The sequence below is a fragment of the Manacus candei genome, unplaced genomic scaffold (assembly GCF_025592945.1).
Source record: "Manacus candei isolate 608988 ecotype Guabito, Panama unplaced genomic scaffold, ASM2559294v1 h1tg000071l, whole genome shotgun sequence".
Classification (NCBI taxonomy): domain Eukaryota; kingdom Metazoa; phylum Chordata; class Aves; order Passeriformes; family Pipridae; genus Manacus; species Manacus candei.
The window spans coordinates 10,196,797-10,223,984 of record NW_026138119.1 but is presented as its reverse complement, the minus strand read 5'-3'; the positions used below and the strand labels follow the sequence as shown (position 1 = coordinate 10,223,984).

General features: G+C 48.2%; 1 protein-coding gene across 3 annotated transcripts; it reads left to right on the top strand.

Moving 5' to 3' along the window:
• Nucleotides 1-229: 229 nt before the first annotated feature.
• FKBP15 (FKBP prolyl isomerase family member 15) lies at nt 230-26,746 on the top strand. Of its 3 annotated transcripts, none has more exons than XM_051807892.1 (30): nt 230-410; nt 1,761-1,870; nt 2,171-2,246; nt 2,833-2,902; nt 4,379-4,453; nt 5,549-5,647; nt 6,063-6,212; nt 6,930-6,998; nt 8,108-8,251; nt 8,685-8,830; nt 9,856-9,904; nt 10,622-10,741; nt 10,983-11,082; nt 11,849-11,952; nt 12,622-12,715; nt 13,467-13,576; nt 13,943-14,053; nt 14,687-14,781; nt 15,394-15,496; nt 17,272-17,304; nt 18,817-18,988; nt 19,979-20,115; nt 20,363-20,518; nt 20,953-21,105; nt 21,427-21,519; nt 21,953-22,063; nt 22,829-22,936; nt 23,141-23,883; nt 24,293-24,383; nt 25,055-26,746. In XM_051807892.1, exons 1-30 carry the CDS (start codon nt 358-360, stop codon nt 25,127-25,129), a joined length of 3,750 nt encoding a protein of 1,249 aa, XP_051663852.1. In that variant the 5' UTR covers nt 230-357; the 3' UTR covers nt 25,130-26,746. The 3 variants fall into 3 exon arrangements, with proteins under 3 accessions (XP_051663852.1, XP_051663851.1, XP_051663853.1); XM_051807891.1 differs by having other exon boundaries at nt 2,168-2,246; XM_051807893.1 differs by lacking the exon at nt 17,272-17,304 and having other exon boundaries at nt 231-410; nt 2,168-2,246.
• Nucleotides 26,747-27,188: the final 442 nt, after the last annotated feature.

Below are 27,188 nucleotides of genomic sequence, written 5' to 3'. Positions count from 1 at the left end.
CCCCTCCGGCTTGCCAACTAAGCCCCGCCCCCATGACGTAACCCCTCAGCTCCACCCGCCCATCAATGGGTCCAATAAGCCCCGCCCCGATAAGCATCGTCCCTCCCTACTAAGCCACGCCCCTTCCCGCCAAGCCCCGCCCCCTCCTCGCCCCGGTCAGTCCCGCTCCTCCAAGGCGCCCTTTTAAAGCCCCGCCCACTTCCCCCTTCCCCTTAAGCCCCGCCTCTTGTGACGCGTCCCCAGGCCCCGCCCCCCCCGCCGGGACGGTCCCGCCGGGCCGTGAAGCGCCGCCAGTTCCTATTCCCGTTCCTATTCCCTCTTCCATTCCCGCTCCCATTCCCGCTCCCGGTCCCGGCGATGTTCGGGCCGGCGGACGAGGACGACGCGGATTTCCTGTCCCCGGCCAGCGGGTGAGCGCCGAGGGGCGTTGCGGCGGGACCCTCCCCATCCTGCCCGGTCAGGCCGCGGCCCCGGGGAGGGAGGGCCCGTGTCCGTGAGGGGCGGGCCCGCGGCCTGCGGGGCCCGGGGCTGGCACTGCCCTGCCGGGACTGGGCTCAGCCCCGGGTGTGTGCCCCGCCCCGGCCCCGCTGTGCCGGGAGCGCAGGGGGAGCCCGCGGAGGGGTCGCTGCGGCCCCCCCGGTGTGCCCGGGGCAGGGGTCCCGAGAGCCCCCCGGTGTGCCCGGGGCAGGGGTCCCGAGAGCCCCCCGGTGTGCCCGGGGCAGGGGTCCCGAGAGCCCCCCGGCGTGCCCGGGGAGTCGCGGCCGCCCGGGGGTCGCTGCTGGTACAGGGAGAGGGTCGGCGGCAGTTCCCGAAAGTGCCGATTTGGGGCCGGTTTCGGTTTCTGTTGGTATCGTATCCATGTGTGGCACATCCAGGTTTTATTATATCCTGTGACTTGTTGCCGCTTCCAAGATTCCTCGCAGTTGTAATTCCTGCTCTGCCCACTCCTCACCCCCTTCCACGAGCTTCTGTTCAACAACTCATAAACTAATCCTCTTTCTTTAGCAAACTTAGTTATTTATTTAAAGCAGGTCCTGTAAAATGCTGCAGGTGCACTGACAGTGGTGGTGCCCTTTGAATTATTCCCTTATCCCATGATACCAAGAGTAAGTTGAGCTTAATGGGTCTTAAATCAGTAAAACTGCAAACAACATCTCTTGAAGGAACAACCTACAGCGTTAAACCTTCTGCCCTTAGCTGGGAGAGCTTCTGCCATTTTAAAACTAAATGGGAGAACGTGTTTCCTGGACATTTAATGAAGAAAACTTCAGGAGCTGAATGGTGGCTTCTCTGTTCTCGCAGTTTTTTCATTTTTGTAACAATCAACTGGTTTACATGAGGCTGGTTCTGGTCATTGCTCCAGACTAACTGCTTTTTTTGTATAATTTCAGTCTTTTTACCTTCAGTTTCTTTTGAGGAAATGAAACACAACTGTACCACTTCCTCAACTCTTCATCTACAAGTTCTGATTATTCAAAATTAAGTGGCTAATTAGCATAGAGCAACTTAACCTACAGTTAATTTATTTCTAAAGTATTGGTAAACACTTTGTATTTGGTAGAACTTATAATTAAGGGTGTTCATTATCCATAAAGTCTGTGTTAAATCACAGAATGTTCTGAGTTGGGAGGGACCCACAAGGATCAAATCCAACTCTTAAGTGAATGGCCCATATGGGGATCAAACCCACAACCCTGGTGTTATTGGCACTGTGTTCTAACCAACTAAATAAGGTTAAATGATTTTATGTCTCTCTCTAGTGCCAGATTGGCCTCTCTCTTTGGTCTGGATCAAACAGTCTCAAGCCAGGGCAATGAATTCTTCCAGTTCACTGCCCCAAAGCAGCCCAAGAAGGGTCAGACAGCAGCTGGTGAGTAACTGGGCTGGAGTGTGGGGAACAAACTCAGCTGGATGTGTGTGTTGGGAGAAGGAGGGCCTTGGGAAGAGCACCACTGCAAATAATTCACTGAGTTTTCCTGAATTATGTTATCCTTTAGTACCCTCCCACAGACGGGTTCTCTCGGGGCAGTGAAATTTGGAACGCGAGTCTTTGTTTTTGTTGATCTTCTCCTGGAGTTGTTTTTCCCTGGGGGGGGTGGATCGTGTCGTGGTGTTGTCCCAGCCCAGCTGTGTGCCACTGACAGACACTCCTGATGTTTGTTCCCAGCAGGTCAGGCCCAGAAGGCTCCCGTGGCCTCGGCAGCCCCGGCGGTGTTGGTGGCCACGGCGGTGCTCGCCTACCGATAGTGAGTGTCCCTGGGACTGGGGGGTCTGTGCCTCTGGAGCTCCCTCATCACACAGGGAAGAGAGTCTTGCAGGAGTGGGAGGAGGCTGTTGCTTACAGATGTGTCTGTGTGGTAGAAGTGCTACAAGTCAAAGTTTCTGCTCAGGAGGAGTTGCAGGTGCTGCAGCTCTGGGTGAGAGAAAGAGCAAGGGCTGGATGTGGCTGTTGCTGGAGCTGCATCCTGGGGTGCTGGGCTGATAATTACACTGCTTCAGGCAGCTCTGGCAGAGGCTTGTGTCTCAGGCATTCCAGAATTGAGGCATGAGCAGAGTGGCAAACAATGTCTGATTGCTGCCATCATGTAAAAACTCTTCTGCCCTGGATCTGGGAGAAGAGCAGCTTTCAACTCAAACTCCATAATGTTCTGTGTTCTGTGAGGAAGCAAGAATGTCTCCAAGCTAAGCAAGGCTGCCTGACATTTTAGGCCTGAGGAAGGGGACATGAACTCTAAAAGAATTAAACGAATTAAAGAATTAAAACTCAGCAACAGTGAAGAGAAATGTGAGGCAGGGGCAGTCCTGCAGCTGAATGTCTCACTTGTCTTCCAGTACAAATGGGCAGTACTTGAAGCAAGGCAAGTACGGAGCAGCTGTCGTGGGGAACCACGCTGCCAAAGAGGTGAGGAACACTTCCTTCTCTGACATCTTAGTGCTCTTTGCTGGTGTGAGGTGATCTTTCTCTGAGCTCTCCAGGATGTCTTTGCTTTTGGTGTTGAGGTCTCAGTTCCTCTCTTGCCTTCCTGCCTCCACCCATTCACCTTGCTGACACCTTTCCTGCAGTCCATGAGGTTGTAAGATCTCTTACAACTTGTGCCTGAAGTAGTTTGCAATGTGTCAGGCACCTTTTCCAATCTGAAGGAAGTGATTTTGGTGTTTATTCAGGATGTCTTTGACAACTGGATCACAAATCTGTTCACGTGGAAGTCAATATAAAGGAAAATCTTTTCCAATAGTACAGAAATGCTTTGCTTAAGTTTTGTGTCAAAATTCTCTCTCCTTTTGGTATCAAAAATATCTCTCCTTCCCAAGTGTTCTTCTAAGAACATGACACTGAGATGCCCAAAAAATTGGTGTGTTTAAAAGGGACTTTGAAAACTCTCATCTGTCCTTGCTGTTGGTATCTGTGATGTTTCATTTCCCCAAATTGCTAACTCACGTTGTTTCACTACTGCTTCTCCTTTGGCAAGAACAAAATAAACAGTAGTTTGGTAAATTTAATTCCTGAGTCAAGGATCTGGGAAGTGTTGAGCTGTGTTTTGGGGGAGCTGGAGAGGGCAGGGCTTGCAGAAGGAAACTAAACCAGGCTACCTGTGTGGTATTATATCCTACTGGGAACAGTGGGTTACTCCCAGTTCATCCCTGAGTCTGGTGCAGGTGCATAAAGGAAAACACTGTTCCTTAGTAGAGCCAAAGATGTCAATAAAATATTATATCTGTATTGTTTAGTACTTGGAAAGCTCCCTCCAACTCAGTCTGTTGCTTTTCAACTGGTTGATGTGAAGCAAAGATAAGATAAGATACACATAAACATCCTTAACTTGGATATTAGGAAAAATTCCTTCATGGAAAGAGCTGTCCAGCCATGGCACAGCTGCCCAGGGCAGTGGGGGAGTCCCCACCCCTGGAGGGATTTAAAAACCATGTGGATGTAGCACTTGGTGGCCTTGGCAGTGCTGGGGGATGGTTGGACTCCATGGTCTTAAAAGTCTTTTCCAGCCTAAATGATTCCATGGCTGTTTTATGCCATGTGTGGTGGGTTGGATGTATGGAAGGGTTAATGCACCATCTTTTTGCACCGTAACTGTGAAAAATGTGGAATTAATTAGAGCATCTTTTTTATTGCAAATTAATGACTTTGAATTGCTGGATTCCTGCAGCTAAATAAAACCCCTTGAAAATAAGGCAGATTTAATAGGCATTACAAACCTGTATAAAGTATTTTTGCTGTGAAAAATGCTGCTGCAAGGTCTTATTTATTTGACAACTAAATACTGAGCCTTAGGCCCAGGGCTTGACAAAGCGCTTTAGAATTGAAAATGTTTTGAGTTTCTGCTTCTTTGTTCTTTTTCCCTGCCCAATTCCTTGTGGAATCCAGTACAGGATCCTCCTCTACATCAGTCAGCAGCAACAGATCACAACTGCAAGGATCCACCCAGGCTTTGTACTCACGGTAAGCTCTGGGTTAGGAATTGTTCACTGCAAACACAAGCTGGCTCTGAAGTTCTTGCTTGGTTTGTAACCTTTGAGATCAAACATCTGACTGACATAGCAGGAGGTGTCACAGGGACTGTTCTCCTCCTCGTGCATTGCACAAGAGGCTGTTCCATCTGCCTCTTCCAGAGCACCTCCTCAGTGCCTTCCATAATCAAGCCCATACCCTGGAGGAGGTAAATTATTACCTCTGATGTCAGAGGAGATGTTTTGGGGGTTGCAGCCCTGCAATGGACACAAACAGAACAAAATTCATCTTGCTAAGAGTTTGTAGATAAGAGGCTGAGAGGATACAAGTGAGTAAAGCAGAAGGAAATGACAGCAGGGAAATGTTTTCTCTCAGAAAATTGACACTCAGCATTTTCCTGCTCTTGAGAACAGTCTGGAGCAGTGTAAGCCCTAAAATGGGATCTCTCAGGAAGCTGTTTTCTGCCAGTTTTACAGAAAATGGATGTGTTGGTTTGCTGTTCTTAGCTTGTCATCAGATGACATGAAATTTCTTGGTTTGATAAAGAGGAATTTCACTCTGAAATAGTAGAATTTTAGTCCCAGTTTGTGACCAGGTTTTAGTTTGTGGCCTTGCTTTCTAGTTTTATAAGCACGTTTTTAAAGGATTAATGGGTTATATATTCAGCTTCTGGTGATGTGGATTTTTAGAAGTAGGGAAAGAGTGACTTTTCCAATTGATTCTGGAAGTCTAAATATAATCAATATTTATGAAAAATAGATACACTTAAAAATCTCTGTATATACTATGAACTGAGCTTCAGAGAAGCTTGTGGAAGGTTCCCTGTGGCATAAAAGCTGCAGGATCTCTGAAGAACTTAATATTTGCTCAAGTATTTCAGTTACAATAAATCTTCCACAATAATAAGCACATAAATAAAAGCTAATTTGTGCATTCAGAACTTGGGCAGTAGAACAGCAGGGTTCTTCCTCTGACTCTACTTAATTTCAGTAGCTCTTATTTTAAGCTGCTTTTGGATGCAGGTTTTATTAGTTTGGTTGAATGCATCGTTTAATGTGTAAATGGGACTGATTTCCTTTCCCACAGGTCCAGCCCAACAATTACAGCACTTTTTATGATGATCAGAGGCAAAACTGGTCCATCATGTTTGAATCAGAAAAGGCAGCAATGGATTTCAGCAAACAGGTAACTGCTCACTCTGGGCCAGGGACAATTTGCTGGATTGTTTAGGAAAATGGGCAAATCAAGGTGTGTCTCTGAGAGCACCTTTATTGCTGGAAGATTCTGTGTCAGTTGTACTTTTTCACTGGAGTTCAGCTCTGAGTGCCTTCGTAAGCAGATCTGTGAGGAACCTGCCTGGGTTTTGTTCATTAGAACAGGCAGGGAGCCTGTTAGTTCTGATGGGATTTTTGAGCAAGACTCTCAAGTAAGACCAATTTTCTGTAGAGCAGGGAGTATTTAATCAGCAAAATTCAGCACAAGGGAACATGGAATGCCTTGTGAGTGCATTTCTAACCTGGGCTTGATCAGTGCAGCAAGGAATACATCAAATTTGTCATGGGTGGAACTTGCCTCTGGTTTAATGGCTTTCCTTCTGCAGGTGTGCATTGCCAAATGCAACAGCTCCCCAGTGCTTGAGTCAGTCCTCTACCAGGACCTCCTCCTTGGAGAAGGGCAGGGAGTAGAAGCAGGAGACTCTCTGGAAGTTGCCTATACGGGTTGGCTGTTCCAGAACAACGGCCTGGGACAGGTAAAGACATTTCTGCTGCCTCCTGATGCTGAGTGTGACAGTCCCTGGGAGGAACCTGCACCTCCAGCATAGTATTGGTGCTGATGTTAATGGTGTATTTTGGTCCTTTATGGCACTGTAAGTGAGGTCATACGTGTTACCTCTAGAATAATAAGGGATTCTGGTGTATTAGGACAAATTTCCTCACTAAAAGGGTTGTCAAGCCTTGGCACAGGCTGCCCAGGGCAGTGGTGGAGTCACCATCCCTGGGAGTGTTCAAAAACCATCTGGATGTGGTGCTTAGAGATGTGGGCTAGTGGTGAACATGGCAGTGCTGGGGGAATGGTTGGACTTATTAATCTTATAGGGCCTTCCCAAGCCTTAATGGTTCTGTGATTCCATTACTGCTCAGGAGGAGGTGATTGAAATGCTCTTAACTTCCATAGGCACTCTCACACATGAATATTTAATGTTGAGTAGTGTTTTACTTGACCCACTCCTGTCCTAAAGCAGGTCTAAAGTCCCCAGCTATCAATTCCCTTCGTTGTACTTCAGGAAATGGACCAAAAGCTGTAGCCAAGCTCTGTCTTAAGGCTGAGAATTAACTTTGAAAGGAGTGGGATGGGAAACAGCATGTAAGCAGAGATTCTGGGAATTTATGGAACGTGTAAAGTAACATTCAGAACCTTGAAACAGTTGGGAAATCCATGTGTTTTGTGTTCTTGTTCAACTCTGCAGGTGTTTGACTCCAATGTTAACAAAGACAAGCTGCTGCGGCTGAAGCTGGGATCTGGAAAGGTCATCAAGGTACAACTTCTGGCACTTTCACTATTATGATTGAAATCCTAGTGCTGGGAATTGCTGAAGATCATGTTTAGGATTCATATTTGCTATTTCAGTTTCATTTATTAGAAAACACTCTGTAACGTTGGCTCGCTCAAATTTTTTCTTCTTAGTTTGCACAACACAGCCCAGTCTCCTTTTCAACACCAGTGTTAGGCAGAAGTTGCCCTGTTTGGTAAAAAGGAAGCTTCCTGTTTTGAAGACCTGAAGTTTTTTGTCTTTATTTTTCTGGGAGTCACTTAATCCATTCCCTTTTTCTTGAGGAACCCTGTTTCTAAAGGAGGATTTCTGTTTGAGAAGAACTATGGATCCTTCCCTGCTCATTGTGCCTCAGAAGCAGAGCATCAGATACACCCTGGAGGAGGGCAGGGGAGGGTGGAGATGACTGACAAGTTTTAGGCTGGTCTATACAAGACAGTTCTGCTGCTGCCAGTGGTTTCACCTTCCCAGTCAGATCATGAGAGGTTGACTCTGTGATAGTTTTTCAGTCCAGGGGGTGTGATGCTCCCTTATGTTATCCATAAACCCAGGGTTTGAATCAGAGATGCTTTGTTCAGGTCACTTCCATTACCTGAGTAATTCACATATGACCTGTTACAAGTCGTCCTTTATTGAAGACATGTTATTTTTCTATTTATTTTGTTTTAACCTGTATCTTATTAATGTTGCCTGGGTGTCAGAGCCATCTTGTCCAACGCAGTTTGCATTGCTCTGACTTCTACATCCCCCTCACTACAACTGATTTCTCTGGGTGCTTTGTAAATCCAGCCAGAGCAATTCAGATTTCAGTGATGTGGAATCCAGTTCTTTCCCAAGAAGAGAGGTCACCATTCTCTGTTGGAGCTGCATCTTTATCCTTAAGTTAATGTTGGAATTTATAACTGGCTGTTATGATTTGTGGTAAGACAAAAGTTTAGTCCTGCAGACTGAAAAGAAATAGGATTTTACAACCCTGTGTTTTGGAATCTTCTATAACTGGTGCTTGAAGTTGTCTTTATGGGGGTAATTAAAAGAAACTAATGTCACTGATCCAACTGTTGCTATCTCTTCTGCTGTGTCTCTGAAAACCAAAGGGCTGGGAAGAAGGAATGCTGGGGATGAAGAAAGGAGGGCGAAGGTACCTCATCGTTCCCCCGGCGTGGGCCTACGGGGCTCAGGGAGTGACTGGTCGTGTCCCTCCAGACTCCACTCTGGTGTTTGAGGTGGAGGTCACGAGGGTGAGTGTCTCCTTCCAGTGTTTGTTCTACATCTCCTTTGTGGCTCTTGGGTGTCTGCAAGGTGGGAACCTGCTGTTGGCTCAGAAACTGTTATAAACCGAACACCTCGGGGAGATGTGTATCTTTAATTAAAGAACAAACAAACCAACCCAAAACAGAACCCTAAACCCAGAAAATCCCTCCAGGCTGTTCACTAAGACACGTCTGTTTTAACTGTCCTGGGATCTTTTAGTTGTCTCATTTGTGAGTCACTTGGGAAAACAGAATACTCCTGGAGGAATGACAGGATGTAAAGACTCAGCTTCTCCAGCTCTGAGTCAGTTGTCTGCTTTTACTTGGGGTGCATGAGCTCGACAGGGAGTAATATCACAAAAAAAAAAATCTTTCCAGGAACCAAAAGAACCCATATTTTTTGCTACATGCTTTTTATAAGGTGAAGCTGGCAAAGGAATGCTCTGGTTCAGATGGACTGAGTGTGAGTTCAAGGGATTCTCCTGCACCTTCTCCAGTTCCCAGCTCAGATGGCTTCTCTGCAGACACTGGTTTATTGCCTCCCTCCACAATCCCTCCAAAGCCTGGGTAAGAAGCAGCACAGTTAAAACAACTTGTATTAAAGATGGCAATGCCATAAACATGTGTCACAAAGCTGCACAGACAACACATCATTTGGGTCCTCTGTGTGCCCACCCAGTGCCCCCAGAGTGGCAGAGCTGCTGGCTAACAGGACTTGGGGGAATTTTCTGCTGGAGTGCTGACTTTCAGATTTAAAGCAACCAAGATGGGCTTAAATGAAGGAAGTCATTCCTCCACAGCTTTGCTGAGATTTAGTGTGACTAAGCTGTGTGGGTGCTGCTATAACAGCTGTCTCATCTCAGCTGGCAGCACAGTCATAAGTTTGAACCTTCTCGCTCTACAACTCCCAGAAAAGAGGGTGTAGCCAGGTGGGGTTGGGCTCTTCTCCCAGGTAATGAGCAACTGGGCAAGAGGAAACTGCCTCAAGTTGTGCCAGGGGACATTTATATTGGATATTAGGAAAGTTTCTTCACTGAAAGGGTGGTCAGGCATTGGCACAGCTGCCCAGGGCAGTGGGGGAGTCACTGTCCATGGAGGTGTTCAGAAAATGCAGATGTGGCACCTGGGGACATGGGTTAGTGGTGAACACTGGGTTAGTGGTTGGACTTGACCTTAGAGGTCTTTTCCAACCTTAACAACCCTATGATCTGTTTCTTAAATTAAATGGGTCACTCAGCCTTTTCAGGGAGTCCAAATAAGTGCTCCTCTTGTTGCTTTAAGTAGTTTGGTTTTGGACTTGGTTAAAACTGTTTGTACCAGAATGTGGGTGTTACAGCAATCAACAAAATCATCTTTCTGTAATCAGCTGTTCCACAGCCATGGGACTTGTCCATAGTCATGTCCTGAACATATCTATAGATGTTGTTGCAAAGAATCTTCCAGGAGTGTAGGCTAAATGAAATGCTCAGGGTAGAAGAGAATGTCAAATACACCTTCCCCTTGGAAAACCAGTATTTATAAATCCAAAATGCTGGATCCTGAATGTCCTCCTGGTTGTCTCCAGTGTGAACACACACCTGTTTGCTTTGCAGGGAACCAGCTGTCCGGGCCAAGTCAAACTCCATCAGTGAGCAGCTCGCAGTAAGTGCTGGCTTTGCCTAATTAATTAGAAGCCTTAAGTAGGGAAGCTTGTTTGGTTTCAGCTTAGCATTGGGTGTTGCTTAAGATAAAGTGAGCATCATACAAGCAAGACATGGAATGCTCACCTTGCTGAGAGCAGGTTAGTGCTTTGGTTTTGAAGGGATTGATGGTTGGACTTGATTAATGGTTGGACTCGTTCTTAGAGGTCTTCTCCAACCATGATGATTCTGTGATTAGCAGGACCTGAGAACCTCAGTGCCAGTTTCTACTCTTAAATGCAAAGTTACTTTGACTCTGTGGATGTTCACAAGGCTACTTGTCCTTTGGGATGAATGGACAAGTTTTAAATGGATCACAAAGAGTGATTGGGACATTCAGGATAAGTTTGCATGGCTACATGGGAAAACTTTGTGTGTGTGCCTCAGGGTAGAAAAAGCTTCCTGAATTCACACATTTTCTTCTTATTGCTGTGTTTTGTGCAAGGATAAACTTTTCTATATAGTGACAGCAGTATCATCCCAGAAGGAGAGTGTATAAAGCAAGCCAGATTAACAAATTCATGGGGCTATCCTGTGTGCTTGAAAAGTAGTTCTTCACAGTCATTGAAAGAATGAAAGAGCCAAAATTATTAAATCAGAAATTTATAAGTGTCTGATCCTGACAGATGTGTCTGTAATACCTGAAAAGTCTGAGAGTAACTGTAGATGTTTCTTTCAGAACCCAGATGTAGCCAAGGCAAAGCTGATTTCTCGGATGGCCAAAATGGGGCAGCCCATGCTGCCCTTCCTTGCTGGGACAGCAGGGGGGCAGCTGGACTCCAGTGACTCAGAAATAGAGGTACATCACCAGTCACATTAAAAAAACACAAGGGTGTTTTTAATGCTTCTTCTACAGTGGGAGTTCCTTAAAGTGGAATCTGTAGCAGTGGCTCTCCTGTGGTCCCAGGAAAGTCTACTCTGGTTCTGTGGCAAAAAGGTTCCACTAGATAGTTCACCTGGGTTAACTGGGTAACACCTTCTTGGGCTCAGACTGTTTGCTTGTTCTTTAGCATCTGTTGTAACATGCAGAATGTTTTTAGGATCCAAGTACACTGAGAGGGACAACCCAGCCAGTGGCTCCATCTTCCATGAGACCTTCCCAGCCAGCTCATGCAGTGCTGCCCACAGTGTCCACACAAGGTAACGTGCTGGGGCTGCTGGAGAGACATTCCACTTGTAGGCTGCTGGAGAGACATTCCACTTGTAGGCTGCTGGAGAGACATTCCACTTGTAGGCTGCTGGAGAGACATTCCACTTGTAGGCTGCAGGAATAGAGGACTCCTTTCAGGAATTTATAGCTAGCTTCTGATAAGGCTTGCTGATCTTCAGCTCCATAGGAACCCTTACCCATGAAGCACAAGACTGAATCCTTGGAGTGTTTCTTGGTGTGCATTCCTGCTTGAGGAAGAGCAACCACCACGTGTGAGCTGCTCTGTCACTGTGTGTGCTGGGGTGGCACTGAGACTTCGAGGACATGTGATTTCTAAGTGGGATGTTACAAATCCTTTCCCACTGAACAGCAATTTTTTTTTAAAAATGATGGAAATCAGAGTGAAGGGAGCAGAGAACTGGCTCTGCAGTGGGCTTGACTTGTCTTCCCATCAGGGAATAGTCACATCAGCTGCTGGTCAGCTGAGCAGTGTTTAGAGTCAGCCTGAATAACATCTCGTGTCAATAAACTTCAGAGCTACCTTTGTTTCAATGAAAAGGGGTTGTCTAAATGTAGCTAGAAGTGGGATTTCTGTGAAAGATTATTCTTTTCTTGACCTTTTATCACTTGCTTGACTGGATTTAATTTTCACAATTCTGTCTATTTAGTCTTTTTTAATTTTTTTTTTTCCTTTTCACATTGGGTGAGTTGACCAATTTCTAGGTATTTGTCCTCAATTTCTCTCTTCCTTTTCAGTACCTCAAGCATCTGGTGCTGCACCTTCAGTATCTTCTGCTGCTTTAATTCCTGCAACGATCCAGCCCCACTCAGCCCTGCCTGGAGGAGCACAGAGCTTTCAGGTACCAACATGAAATCAAGGAGAATATTGGCACTTTTGTCCCTTCTCCCAAGTCTTACTGTCTTCTCCACTGCTGGGAGCAAGGACTTCATAGCAGCATGTAAGGATGAGAATTCCAGGCTATTTCCTGGGACTCAGGTGTCCATCACATGCCTCTTAGAACTTAATCAAAAAGAGCTAAATTTCTCTTTACTGATGGCTTCTTAAAGTTGAACTGAAGATTAACCAGGCTTTGTTTAATGTCTGGTTTTGTAGTGCATACAATAAAAACTTCCCAGCACTTGAGCAACGAGCGGTAAAGTTGTGTTGCATTTTTGAGCCTTGTGTTCAAGTTTGCATAACTTCAGAGTGAGGTGTTCACACGCTCATCTTTGACTGTCCCTAGTGTAGAGTAACTTGCTTTTCTTAAATCTGAGTGAAGAGGGTAACTTTTTAAGCTGTGCTAACCTGAACACATCTCTAAGCCTTGAAAGAAGAGTGAGTGTTATTTTCCCTTTACTATGACTGTTGTATAATTTGACTTTCCAACTCCTTAGTTCCTTGGGTTTTATTTTCCAAAAATCATCCTTGCTCTTGGGCTTAAAATGTGAAAGCCACTGAACTGTGAGGATGGGGAAGAAAACTAAACACCAATACAGACAATTCTAACCTATTGAACTTGTTCTGCAAGGCATATCCAGGAATGGCATTTGCTTACCCCCAAACTGCTGCATCTGCTTCTCAGCTCCAGCCTGTGGGTCAGATGTATCCTGCCCCTTACCAAGGTAGGTTTCAAAAAGTGTCTCCTTCTCAGAGGGCTGCAACACCTGCAGTAAACTGTTTGTAATGATGATTTAGTAGCAGATTTAGTAGCCATACACATACACATTCATCCTGTCTGTATTGCTGTGCTGTTTCACAAATGCTTGTTTTTCAATACCAAACAGAGGCAAAAATCCCCCAGTAAATATCCGTCTTTTTCTTACCTTAAGAAATTGTATGCAGTGTGAAAGGGGTGGAATCTCCAGGTGCCTTCCCAGACTGTGTTTTACTAAAGAAATTTTATAGCTGGTGCTTCCAGTTATATTTATAATTAGTAGTAAACAGCTGTTCTACCAACCAGGGAAAGAATTACTAAAAGGCACAACCTGGGAAGGACTAAAGGCATTTAAAGAACTGTTTAGATAATCTCACTTGTGTCCTGTAAGTCTCGAGCTGAGCTTTTCTTGGAGCATGATTTTTTTCAGTTCAGTTTTTGGGAGCCAACTTCCAATCCTGTTGTTTGATTGTACCTCTACTTTTGTAGTGCATTTGAGGGCTTTGTTCTTGTTGACCTGAGTGCTGTCACGTGGCTCAAGAATTTCCTGTGCTCACAAACCAGCCTGTTCGTGTTATTTGGGGAATACCTGCATTTTTAGTTTTCCAAATACCATGTCCTTTTTATTTCTGGGAAGAGAGTGGCTGTCCCATCTGGTAGGCTTCAAACTATGAAGCATTTCCCCTTGTGACTGTAGATCTCTCTCCTTTCCCTTCAAGCTCCTGGGGATGTTACTTCCTTTTTGATGACAGAAGCTCGGCAGCACAACACTGAAATCAGACTGGCTGTGAGCAAAGTAGTGGATAAAATGGATCACCTGGCTGCCAAGGTGTGTATGGCTTTTAAATGACATTATTGTTGTGCTCTCCAGATTAGTCTGAGGAGTTGGCTCTGTTTAAATGCCTAAGTTTGTAGGTGATACAGTAATTAAAATTCCAATATGATCAGAGCTTGAAGTGGTAGCAGTTCAATTGCTATGAACAAGCAAAGGCTTGGGGAAAGGTGCTGTCTCTTACTGTCTTTAATATCATATGATTTATTATTTGGGGAGATTCCCTGCCCCTCAGGAGGTGTCACAGTTGATTCAGTAGCCTGTACCCTGCAGCTGAGCAGCTGGAACAGTGAAATGCCCCTTTGCACGTGTCTGACTCTTCCCCACACCCATTCTAAGCTGAAGAATGGCTTGTCCCTGCAGGTGGAGGAGCTGAAGAAACAAAGCACTGCCAACAGCTCCCTGCTGCCTGGCATCTCCTCTGTCACCATGGAAGCCTCCATGATCATGAGCAACATCCAGCGCATCATCCAGGTGAGCCTGGCCAGCCTGGCTTGGCTAATTCCACTGGGAACTGGATCCCCCTGTTATTCCTAATGGGAGCAGCCATAATGGCTTGGCCCAAATGACCATCCACCCTTTGATCTACTTCTGCACGTCCCAAACCAGTGTGAGATACACAATGATTTCCACCCCTCTGCTCCTCAGCCGTTTGGGGTTTGGGTGCTTTCTGAGCCAGAGTTGTTGGTATTTAATAGGCCTTGGCAAAAGTTCATGTGAGAGAAGTTCAGCCTCTTCCCAAACCATGTTGGACTTAACCCCCAGCATCCTGCAGAACAGCGTCACAGCTGAAGTACCCTTGTTGCACGAACCACCTACTTGGGGTTTTCACTACTTAGTCCTATGCTTTTTAGCTTTTCTTAACAACTGCCTTATAATCTTGGAGTTTGTGGGTGAAAAAGCCAACCAGACACAATGTTCTCTAGAACGTGGCTTGACAGCCACTGTCCTGTGCCAGGATTCCTGCTGAACACAGCACGGAGCCTTCCTGGGATGTCACCCAGAAGGGAATGAGCCTCACCACTGCCCTGCATCTGTACTAAACAAAGGTTTAGGAACTGCTGCAAGGAAGCCTAAGTTGAATATTCGTGCTGGGCTCTGCTTTAGGAGAATGAGAGACTGAAGCAGGAGATCTTTGAGAAGAGCAGTCGGATTGAGGAGCAGAATGAGAAGATCAGCGAGTTGATCGAGCGCAATCAGAGGTGAGGGGGGAGAGGGGGCAACCTCTCTGCATTTGCACTCTAACTTAGACTGGATTGGGCATAACTGAGAGGTGTTCTTTAGGATAAAGCCATATTCTGATAATTTTAATTTTTTTTTAAGGTATTAAAAAGGGGGGGGTTCCCCCTCCCCCTTCTCTGCAGGGCCTGTCTCCAAAGCTGGGATTTACAGTAAAAGTGAGTGTGTAAAAGGGGGGAAAAAACCCTCCTGCTGTCTTTGAGGACACTTACCCTGCTTATGGGTGTTGCTTGACTTTTGCTGGCTCTTTAGTAAGGGGGAAGAAATTGTAGGGAATGTGGTGTCCCTGGTTCAGCTGAGCTGATATCAAGGTATGGAAACTCTTGACTGTGTGATAGGAATGTTATACACTTCAGAGAGGTAAAGCATTTATCCCAGCTGATAAATTCTGTGCCAGGCACACCCATTTCACCCCTCTGAGACCAGACTCTTAGTGCAGGACATCATACAAAATGGCCTGGGACTTGTCATGAAGGAAACAGAACTTCTGTGCTTTGAAATATCACCTTTCTGAATGAACCTTCTGTTCCAAGTCATATTTACAGAAATATTCATGGAGTCTCCTCTGTTCACAGGTATGTGGAACAAAGTAACCTGCTGATGGAGCAGAGGAACCATTCACTGCAGACAACAAATGAGAACACACAGGCAAGAGTGTTGCATGCAGAGCAGGAGAAGGTAATGGTGACATGAGCAGCCAGGAAAGGGGCTGGTTGTTGCACTAAAACATGCTGAATGAAGCTTTCTTAGTCAAGGCTTAGGCCTTGTCTTCTAAGACAACTGTAGTTCTGAACTTTGTTTTGAGAAAAAAAATTGAATATTTTGTTGACTTTCATGACAAAAGCAGCGCATATATAACTGGATATAGCTGTAGGTCTTCATGCCTTAATGTTAAGTGATTTATCTGTGCCTGATTTATTGTTAACTGTGCAGCTACATGGCCAATGTGTTGAGGAGTTTTGTGTGACAGGGCTTTTGAGTTGCAAATAGTTCATTTATTTGGTTGCAGTGACAGTTTTTTATTCCTTCTATTTAATTGTTTAACTATTCACTCTGTTTAAACAGAGTGAATGTAGCTTTAAGAAAAATTATTTCCTACTAGAGTTTCTTCACTGCAGTTTTGCACTTTTTGTAATACTAATCAAGAGATGTTTGTTTCTGCCAATAACACATTGTGGTTTTGTGAAAGGGACTGTTGGGTAATAGCTTTTAAACCAGCTGAATGCACTTATGCATGGCTGCATATCCTGCATATCCACTTAGGCCAGCCTGGCCCAGGTGGGCTGGCTCTGGGCTCTGTCACTGCATGGTGTCTGCTCTGCTTTCTCAAGCACCAGCTTTTTAAATTACACCAAGCCTTGCCCTGAGCTCCCCTGCTGAGCTGTGTATCCTCCAGTTCAAATGTGAGCTGACAAGTGCTTGCTGGGCATGAGACCCATAACTTGGGGCACCTCAAAATGACACAAACTGCAGCTTTCCAGAGTGTGGTAACGAGCAGATAATGGTGTGAGCAGACAGGGAAGGGGGGCTGTTTTTCCACCCAGAGCCCAGGCTGCACACCCATAATGTGTGGGCAGTGTGAGAGATTCTAACCAGGAATAAGTCAGGTTGAAATAATGAATTAAATTCCTTTCTCTCAGTGAGGACAGCATCCAGCTTGCACAATAAGTGACTTGGGGAGGAATCATCTTTTGGAAGTATGAGAGATGATCTTCAGGAATCTTTTGGGCCTCATCTTCAGTAGGACCCCCCTTGATTCAGCAGTCACTGCCTGGGTGATAATGTCACACAAACAGACTTCAGGCCATACCAGCAAAGCCATGACTTGCACTGGGAGAAGATTTCCCCTGGTTCTCTGAGAGTATTGACTGTAAATATGAAGGCTGGTATTCCTTCCTCTTTCTTTTGTCTAACCCAGCTTGCCCTGTGACTGCAACCCCTGAGATCTCTAGGGGCAGACAAAACCAGGGAGGAGAATTCTAAGCTATTTTATCTATTCCTTACTTACAAATAAGGACTCACCACTTGTTTGGTGGCACAGGCCAGGCAGCTGTACCCAGGGTCACCAGGAAGAGGTGTTAGTAGGGTGCTGGTTTGGGGTTATAGATCTTTGGCCCTGGCAGAGCACACCACAGCTTTAGGGGAAAGCTTTGTGTACCAAAAGTAACACCCCACCTCTGCAGTGCAGGGCAGGGGTCCCATGCAGGACTGTCCCACCTCTGTGGTGTGTGACATACCTGTAAGATGACCTTTAGTGTTGTTCTTTTTACATCAGGCGTCACTACCTTTTTCTGCCAAAGCTTTCACAGTTCTTGGAGTAATTTAAAGGCTTCTCTGGCATGCCTTGGGCTCCTGTTGTATGATGCATTTTGCTTTTCTGCTGATGAATGCCTCTGCCTTTCAAGCTGTGTTCTTAACCCTTCCTGTTTCCTGTCACTGCTTTCTCTTCCCAGCACATGCTGCCAGTGGATCGGGGCTGGGACCAGGTGAGGCAGTGTCTGCTGACTGTGTAGGTGACAGATGGTTGTGCCCCAGGCAGTGCCAGCCCAGCTTCCTCTTGAACCAGCTACAAACTGATTGGCATGAAAAGAACTGTCCCAGACTTTGAATTAGCACTGATTTCCACTTGGAAAAGGGCTTTATAATGGGCAGTGTAGCCCCACTGCCCCCTCATTTGGGGAGCCCTTTCCAAGAACTCTGTCACATTGCTGCTGGTTCCACCTCTCCATGGGAGAAACAGGATAGGATCATATCATTGTCAGAGCAGGTACAGGTCACACAGGATTCTTCCTGAGAGCTGGAGCTGAGCTAGTATGGACACTGCAGAAACTACATCTAGTGACACTTCCTGCCACAGGAATTCCCATTTTTGTTTGCTTTATTTGCCATTAAAGGCAAAGGCAAGTGTTAAAATAACCTTTCCATGTGTTTCAGCTGTGCCATGGGTTTGGTTTTAGCATGCCAGGAGTTACTATGGCAGTGAGACACTTATGGAGACCTAAGAGGACAGCAGATCTGGTGTTAGCCAGTCTCTGAAATGCTGCCTCCTCTTTAAAATGAATGGTGTGGTATCCCAGCCCTCAGGGTCAGCACATAGTCATCCTCACCATAGTTGGAGCAGTTTTGCTCACAGCTCTTCTCTGCCAGAAGGTGTTGGTCTTAGTCTGAAGAGAATTCTCTTATGGGGATAAAGCAGAGAGAAAATCCAGTTCTCCTGAACTTACCAGTAACAAGACAGTGAAAACCTGCTGGGAATCTCAAAGCAGGCATGGATGTGGAAGCTGTTTAGGTGTTCCCTGTGCAAGTTCTGCCTTTGCAGAGCATCCTGAATTTTGTGTGTCGTGCAACGAGATTGGGAACGTGACTTTGTGTCTTTGTCTTGGTGCCTTGAACCTTTCCTAATGTTGTTTGCAAGTTGTCTAACAAGCTGTACTACTGCCTGGCTTTCTGTGAGTCACTGAACTCAGCAATACTGAATCTAAACAGGTCAACAGAGGACTGTGAAAACTCTGCTCTGAAATGTTGGCCTTGCCCATGTGGGCAGCTCGAGGTCTGCTCTGGGGGCAAGGTGCTCTTTTGGCTGGGACAAGCCTGTCTTTTATGTGGCTCCTCGGGGATTTGTAAGCTTATGGAGGATAATTAGATATTGGAGCCCAGGCTTTGGTGTTGTCATACCCTGAAAACTCTGAGCAGAGCCACCACACACTGTTACTTCGCTTGAAAACACTTGAGCTTTCCAGGAAAACTCACTGATTTGAATTAATGTGGTGACGAGGTTCTTGGTGGCCTCGTGCAACTTTCTAGTCAGTGTGGGCAGGTTACAGCCAAATAACTCACAGTAACATGGCAAAAAAGTTACCTCTGCCTCTTCAGTGTGGAGATGTGTTCCCTGATAAAGCCTCCAGCACCTTATCAGCTCCTCCTGGGAGAACAGTTCCAGCACCTCCTCACACATCCTTCTTTTCCTTCCCTTTTCCCTGCTCCGTTTTGCACTGCAGGCCAAAGTTGCAGAGGAGCTGGCAGCTGCCACAGCCCAGGTGTCCCAGCTGCAGCTGGAGCTCACGGCCCACCAGAAGCAGGAGATGGCCCTGAGGACTCAGCTCTCTGCAGCCGTGCAGGAGGCCGAGCGGCACGAGGCACAGCTCAACAAGCTGCAGGCACAGGTGGCAGGTAAGGCTGCTCCTGCCTGTCCCCTGGGAGCCCTTCATGTCCCTTGTCCTCTTTTATAAGTCATAGTTTTTTCCCTTTTTTTTCCTGGGGTATCTGCTCCTGCTCTCCCCAGCACCAGTCACAGGGTATGTGTGCACTGACATGTCTGAAGGGTGTGTGCCTCCTCGTTACTGCTCAAAGTGGCCAAATCATCCTGTCACAGGGGGGATGCCTTTGGTACAACAGTCTCTTGGTGTTTCTGTCCAACATCTTACAGAGGACCCGGAGATGAGGGGGTGAAAAGTTAAAAGCTGAGGGGTTCATCCCCCTGTGCTGGGCACTGGTGGGGCCCCACCCCAGATCCTGGGTTCAGTTCTGGGCCCCTCACAACAAGAAAGACATTGAGGGGCTGAAGCGTGTCCAGGGAAGGGAACGGAGCTGGGAAGGGTCTGGAACACCAGGAGCAGCTGAGGGAGCTGGGGGGGCTCAGCCTGGAGAAAAGGAGGCTCAGGGGGGACCTTCTGGCTCTGAACTCCCTGACAGGAGGGGGGAGCTGGGGGGGGAGGTCGGGCTCTGCTCCCGGGGAACAAGGGACAGGATGAGAGGAAATGGCCTCAAATTGCACCGGAGGAGGTTTAGGTTGGAAATCAGGGAAAATTTCTTCACAGAAATAGTTGTTAAGCATTGGAAAGGGCTGCTCAGGGCAGTGGTGGAGTCCCCATCCCTGGAAGCATTCAAAAAGCATGTGGATGTGGCACTTGGGGGCGTGGGTTAGTGCTGAACATGGTGGTGACTCTGGATTGACAGTTGCACTTCATAACCTCAAAGGCCTTTTCCAACCTTAACAATTCATGATCCTGTGAGAAGCGTTGCCGTTTCACCGGAGCTCTTGATAAGTTCAGTCCCCACTGCAGGCACCAGCAGTTATTGACTTCATTGTGCAGGAGACACTGTTCCTCCCCATCAGCCCCCCAGTGTGTGTAGCACTGAAACCCCACTCTGGTTTTGCAGAGCTGCAGGAAGCCTCTGAGGACACTCGGAGCAGATTCAAAGCTGAGAAGCAGAGCCGGAAGCAGCTGGACATGAAGATCACGGCGCTGGAGGAAGAGCTGACAGACCTGAAAGTGGAGAAGGAGACCCTGGAAAGGGTATGTCCAGTGCCAGCACCAGAGGTGGAGGTTTCAGTTGTTTGCTGAAAGTTAACCCAACGTTCTTGCTTTTGAATATACAATTTAAGTAAATCTTGACTCATCTGCAGGCAAAGATCCCTGTGCTGGTGGATCCTTGGTGCTGATTTACTGTGATAAGGTTCCCTGCTCTGAGAATTTCTTTCTGCTTGAGGAAGAGAAGCTGCTTTGGTGCAGTCTGGCCTATTCTATGTGGTCTGTATTGCAGAATCTTGCAGAGAGGAAGAAGAAATCCCTCTCAGAGAGAGCTCAGGCAGAGGAGGAGATGGAGGAAATACGCAGGTCCTATCAGCAGGAGCTGGACAAGCTCCGGCAGCTGCTGAAAAAGGCCCGGACTTCGACTGACCAGGCAGCAGCAGAGCAGGTGAGGGGTCAGGGGAGTTCTGCTCCAAGTCTGGAAGAACTATAGGAAACCTACAGGTAGGAAATAGTTGTGAAAATGCTCAGGTAGTGGAAGAATGAAAGCGTTACCTGCTTGATTTTCAGGGTTAGTGTCAAACAGAGGAAAGGAGGGGGACTGAGTTGAGTTTGTAGTAGAGAGAAGAAGACAGGACTGCTGAGAAGTGAGGGGCTGCTTAGAAATATGCCAGGAGATCTAAAATCTGAGCCAGACCTTCTGTCCAGCCTGAGGGGTTGTGGCTGGATCAGGGAGGTGTGGGCAGGAGCAGCTGCAGGGCTGCACTCTGTGTTTGGGTGTCCCAGCCCAGGGCAGATGTCCAGCCCCAAGCTTTCACCACTTGTGCAAATACAGATCACGTGTGGGTGTGTTCCTAATGATCTCTCTCACTTGATGGGCAGCTGTCACTCATCCAGGCAGAGCTGGAATCCCAGTGGGAAGCCAAATGTGAGCGTGCCCTGGCCTCAGCCAAGGAGCAGCACGTCCGGCAGTACCAGGAGGTGTGTGAGCAGAGGGACTCCCTGCAGCAGCAGCTGTCCCAGCTGGAAGAGAAGGTAAAGGGCTGCTCCTTGTTGCTGAAATGGAATGCTAAATAGCCAGTAACTGCAAAGAACATCCTCTCCCACCTAATTGTGGCTTGACTTCTTAATTTCTTGATGGTTCTGGAGTTTAGTCTCGGCTGTGGGATGTGTCTGCACGTGCAGTTCCATGGGTTGGTGGGCTCATGAAGGAGGGAGAACCAAGCTGAAGCAACAGCTACAATCTCTCCTGCTTATCTGCATTGCCCTGAGTGGCTGTTTCTGAGCAGAAGCTGTTGTGAAGTGGGTGACACTGTAAGGGGCTGTAACTGGGGGGCTCTGGTTCTTGTGTTTCAGCTCACAGCTCTAAAACACTCAAAAAAAGCAGAGGAGCAAAAATTGTCAGAGGTTCAGCAACGTTTGGAGGAACTGGAGCCTATCCAAGAGAAGGTAAAGGGAATAACAGAGCATCTGGATGGGAACTGGAGTTCAGGGATCACTAGCCTGAGTCTACCTGTGTCCAGAAGAACAAGGATGTGAGTTCCAGAATATGAGAGGGAAGGGATAATGTCACTTGACCTGCAGCAAACCAGAGGAGGTCCAGTGATGAGACCAGCCCTTGCTTCACTGGGATCTCAGGAATGCTGCACCCATTCTTGGTGTTACTTGGGAAGCTGATGACACAGCTGTGGCTCTCCAAGGGTCTGGCTGGCTTGAGTGGCCTTGTTTTGATGCCATTGCTTTCAGCCAATTCTATCAAAGCCCTGCTTAAAACTCCACTGAGGTTTTACCTCAGTAAACCCCCCCCCAGATCCCCCATCCCTGGTGAGGCTCGTGGTGGAGGTGGCTGTGGAGCTGCTCTGACTGTGGTTCCCCTTGGCAGTTCTCAGCCCTGCAGGCAGATGCTGTGCTGCTGAAGGCTCGCTATGAAGAACGGATCCGAGCCCTGGAGAGGGGTCAGGAGGGATCCTCACCTGCAGACTTCACAGAAGAAGTGAGCTGGACTCTCCAATACTTCTCCTTACTAAAATCAGTTTGCCTTGATTTGTTCTCTTTGGGCTGATATAAGGAAAAATACTATTTTTTCCACAGAGCACTGTGTTTTTAGTAGCCAAGTCCACAGAGGAAGGAAGGGTGGGATCTTAGAATCAGTCATAGAATGGTTTGGGTTGGAAGGGACCTTAAAGATCATCTCATTCCACCCCTTGCCATTGACAGGGACACCTTCCACTAGCCCAGGTTGCTCCAAGCCCTGTCCAACCTGGCCTTGGACACTTCCAGGGATGGGGCAGCCACAGCTTCTCTGGGCAACCTGTGCCAGGACCTCACCACCTTTACAGAGAGGAATTCCTTCCCAATATCCCATCTAACCCTGCCCTCTGGCAGTGGGAAGCCATTCCCCCTTTGTCCTGTCACTCTTTTAAATAGTCTCTCTCCATCTTCCTGCTGCCCACTTTGTTGCTTGATTTTTTTTTTTTTTTGGTTGAGACTTAAGATTTGTGGTTTAGATTTAAAAATTGAAATAACAGTAAGAACTAAGGGCCAGTCTTGGGCATGTGCAACCTGCCTCAGTTTGGGAGGGATGGGTTTGGTGTATATAGAATGGTTCTGAAAGAAGGTGGTCTGGTGTGTCTGCATTATGGGGATTCTTTAAAAAACCATGTGTGCTTGCATTTATTGTTTCTTCACCTGGATGTTGAGTCCAGTGCTCCACATAACAATGAATCACATCTTTGTTTCCTGCCTTGCTCTTTTCCAGGTGAAGAAGATCATGAACAGTGTGTTTCAGTCCCTTCGGGGTGAATTTGAGCTGGACGAGGCCTACAGTGGCAGGACAGTGCTGGGGGTTGTCATGAACACTATCAAGGTACCACAGTCATGAGAGACACCAGGTGATTGGTGTGGGAGAACAGTTCTTGGGCTGAAGACTCAGGTCTTTGTTGTGAGTCCGAAATAACAGTGCAGCAGAATTTGCTGTGGGTGCCAAAGCAGCCCAGGAGTAGGAGTGATGCAGGAACCTGATGGTTTGTGTTCAGTGTACAACCCACGTTCTCTCTGCTCCATTTTTCAGACTGTGACACTGCAGCTGCTCAACAGGCAGCAGGAGAAACCAGATCATGACAGTGAAAAGGAGGAATCTGGAACAGTGAGACAGGAGGGGTCACCTGGAGCAAAGACTGAGCACCAAGAGTCTGTGCAGAACAGCCCAGCACAGAGTGTTGCACTCCCAGCTGATCCTGGGGAAACAACCACAGGCCCCATGGTGTCTGAGCAGGAAGGCAAGACTGCCCCTCACTCTGCCAGGCCTGGAACTCCTGAGGAGGAGCAGGAGACGTGGAGCAATGGGGTGGTAGAGGAGGAGAAGGTCCAGGGGGAGCATCTCTCTCCCACAGCCAAATCCCACCTGGATCCTGAGAAGGGGCCTGTACTTGCAGGACAGCCTATTCCTGAGGAGGAGCACAGGCAAGAGAGCAATCCCACTGGGAAAGCTGAGCCAGAACACAGTCCCTCCAGAGTGTCTTTGCAGGCAGAAGTTGCAGAACCTTCTGTTCCAGAAGCCAAGCCAGAAGTGGATGTGGCAGCACTTGCAGCAAATCCAGCTGTGGAGCAGAAGGCAGAGGAGGCTGTGGGAGGTTTGGAGCCTCCTCCCTTAAATGGGGAGGAGGGGAGTGGCTCAGACCCATGGGATGGAGCTGACCCTGAGAAGGAACAACCTGCCTCGGTGTCCAGCACAGCAGAGCTGGGCTCAGCTGTCACCAGAGAAACCCCAGGACAGCAGGAACGGGGCTCCAGCCCCAGGCAAGGAGATTCCAGGTAAGGTGTGATGCTGGGATTCCACAGTGCCCCTGTCCTGGTACAACTGTGCCTCTGTTGCAGGGCAGGGTGTATGTGGGGCCTACAGCACCCTCAGGGTGCTGGCACTGGATGGCACAAACCAGGAGCTGGCACAGTCCAGGCTGCCAGGGCACAATCCACTGGGAACAGCCACAGAGCAGCCCGCTGTCTGGTAGAGCCAATGGAGAACATTCCCAGGGGAGTCTACAGTTCCTGTACAACCTGATACTGGAGGCTGCCAGGCCCCAGTGTCACCCTGCACTGGGGAACAGTTTGTGCCTTAAAGGTTTATCTATGTGACAGAGCTTTGCCATCACTCTGTGACACAACCTGTGAAACCAAATCCCACCCTCTGGGAGTGAGCTGTTCATTCTTTATCTCCTTGCAGCCTCTTTGAGGATGACAACTTCTTTGAGACAGCATCTCCTAAACCACTGAAGCCTCGAGTTCCCTCTGAAGAAGAGGATGAGGAGGAAGTGGTATGTATTTGGGTCTTTCCAGCCCTGGTTCAGGCATTAACCTGTAGCTTGGCTGTAAGATCCTCCCCATTGCAGGGAGGGCCTGGCTGGCTGCTGCTGAAGCTCAGAGCTCCCCACCCATTCCCTGTGTAAATCAGGAGTATCTGGTGTTGGTGATGGAGGTGGGAGGGGGTTACCTTGGCTGAGGGAGTGATGACAGACTCCTGCTGGCATGAAGTCAGTGGGACTTGCCAGGTTAATGGAAGGGTTTTAGTGTCTGGCCCCTCTCTGATCCCTGTTAGCCTGTAAGGAGCTCCTGGAATCAAAGGCACAGAATCCTTAAGGTTGGAAAAGATCTTTGAGATGATCGAGTCCAGCTGTCAGTGTAGCACCATTCACCACTAAACCTTGTCCCCAAGTGCCACATCCACACATCCCTGTCACTCCAGGGGTGGTGACTCCACCACTGCCCTGAGCAGCCCATTCCAACACTCAACAACCCTTTCCATGAAGGATTTTTTCCTGGTATCTAATCTAAACCTAATCTAACTGTTAAGACATCGTGTGAGACATAAAAAAAACCTGGTAATGAGGCTTCCTGTTCTCAACTCCTTAAAGCTGATGGAGCAATTTGGGTATCAAACCCCAGGAAGCTGCTGAGACTGAGCATTCCCCTCTGGTTTGCCTTGCAGAGCATGAAGGGCCGTCCCCCTCCTGCCCCACTGTTTGGGGATGATGATGATGATGATCTGGACTGGCTGGGATGAAGGTCTGGCTGGGATGTCTCCTCTGGGCACGGCCTCTTCCTGTGCACTGAGCACTTGGCTAGTGGGACACTTGGGAATGAGCAGGGACTTCCCTGCAGTCCTGCAGACTGAGGGGGCTGAGAGCAGTGGCTCTTGTTGCACTCGTGGGCACTCTCAGCCCTGTTGCTCTGAGCTGCCAAACACACGGGGGTTGGAGTGCAGGAGCCACCCAGTGCCAGCACATCCTGTTGCTGTCCCCCTCCCTGAGCCCTGGATTCCTGAACCTCAGACTCCCTCCAAATAGGAACTTTGTGAAGTGCTTTGGCAGGACCCTGCAGGGGGAACAGCCTGTTTGAAAAATCAGACTAAAATCTCCTTTTCTCCCCCAGTGAAGATCTCCTTGGAATACTTCTTAGTGCCCAGGGTGGCTCCAAAATTCCCTGCACCCTCTCACCACTGGGTATGAGCCATGTGCTGCTGGAGATGAGACTCTAGACAGGGGTTCTCTTGTGAGCCACTGGCTCTGCACAAGCAGGGGGGACCCCTGGGGGCTGAGGTGGTTGGGGTGGGCACTGAGGCAGAGCTGTGGCACAAGTGGTGCTGGACCAGGGCCCTGTGAGTGGTGCTGACCCTCAGGGCTCTGTTAGACCAGCCCCTGCTGGTGGCCGAAGGAGCCCAACCCCTGGCTGTGTGTTGAGAAGGACCCCCAGGGCTCACAGAGACCTCCCAGCCAGCTCCTCTCCTCTGGCCAGAGCTGAGGGGATTTTTGCTGGACTGTGTTTCCCTGGCAGTGGGAGCAGCAGCACAGTCCCTGCAGGCAGCCCAGCCCCTCCCCTGTGCCTTTGGCTCTGCTGCTGTTCAAGTGTGACCATCACAGCACAAAGTAAGCCCCAGTGCTGGTGAACACAAGCTGTAACCACCCCAGGCTGTGCTGGGCAGGTGGGGTTTGGGGTGCAACCCCTCAGTCTGAGGGAGCCAAGAGGGGAAAGGAACGAGGACAGAGCTGGGCAAACAGCCTGGGGCTCTCACAGCACTTTCACTCTTCACTCATTGGCACTAACACAACCTAAACTAGCAGCCCTTGATGTCTTTAAAACAAGTAACTCCTTTCACTTAATAAAATGAAACAGCTTAAACTAAATCTACTACAATTTAGTTTCTACAACTGCCTCTACTCACCTGTGACTGGAACTATGTCTGTGTCCTCCCAAAGGTGATTTCTTGGGAGGAAAACACCCAAAAGAGCACTGGGTCTTCCTGTTGGGGTGTGGGGCTGGTCCCTGTCCCTGCCCCACACCCTCAGTGCCACAACTTGCCAAATGCAGCTAAATTTGGGCAGAGACCAAAGCCTGTGAAACAGCCACCCTGGTGCCAGGTACCTGAGCTGGGGCTTCCTGGGAGCCACTCCAGGAGTTAGTGCTGACCCTGATGGTGTTTGAAACCTGGATTTTCCCTGGGGCTCCTTGTGCTGCTCCCAGTGTTGGGGCCCTGATGTGGCCTCTGGACCCTGTCCAGGCACTGTCCCATGGGAGGTCATTGCTCATAACTAACAAGTTCCACTTCTTGTTCCCTGTTACAAATAGACAACCTGAGGGATTTGCATTTCACTTCTTGGAAAATAAAGTGCAATTAAACCTGTATTTTTTTGCTTGCATGGGCTTTACTTTAGTCTGGCTTCATCTCTCACTTGAAAAGTGACTTAAATCAGGAATAACCTGATCTAGGAATCTTCTGGGCATGTTCTTGCTGAGCCCCTCTCCTGGGGCCGTAGAGCAGGTCCCCTGTGCTGTGACTGTGGCTCCTTGGGCTCTCACCTTGGCCAGTGTCAGTGCCAGCAGATGAAGCAACCAAAGAACTGTGGTGGTCACAGGGGTCACTCACCTGGCTCTCCTCAGGCTTTAGGGAAGGGGGACTTTGGGAATCTCACAGGGGTTGGCAGCAGCTCCAGCACCCCTCTGAGCTGTTCTGGAGCTGCAGGAAGGTGCAGCCCTGGGCAGGGGTTGGGGTGCTGGAGCCGAGATTGAAACTTGGCCCTCTCACAGCAGGTAACACAACCCCTTCCCCACCCTGCCATCTCCCT

What these genes read in the sequence shown, in the direction of transcription:
- FKBP15 (XM_051807891.1), top strand. Translation starts at nt 358, where the DNA reads ATGTTCGGGCCGGCGGACGAGGACGACGCGGATTTCCTGTCCCCGGCC. An exon ending in TTGAGGTGGAGGTCACGAGG is followed by an intron (nt 8,252 to 8,684) that starts GTGAGTGTCTCC and finishes GCTTTTTATAAG; the next exon opens with GTGAAGCTGGCAAAGGAATG. An exon ending in AAGAGGATGAGGAGGAAGTG is followed by an intron (nt 24,384 to 25,054) that starts GTATGTATTTGG and finishes TTTGCCTTGCAG; the next exon opens with AGCATGAAGGGCCGTCCCCC.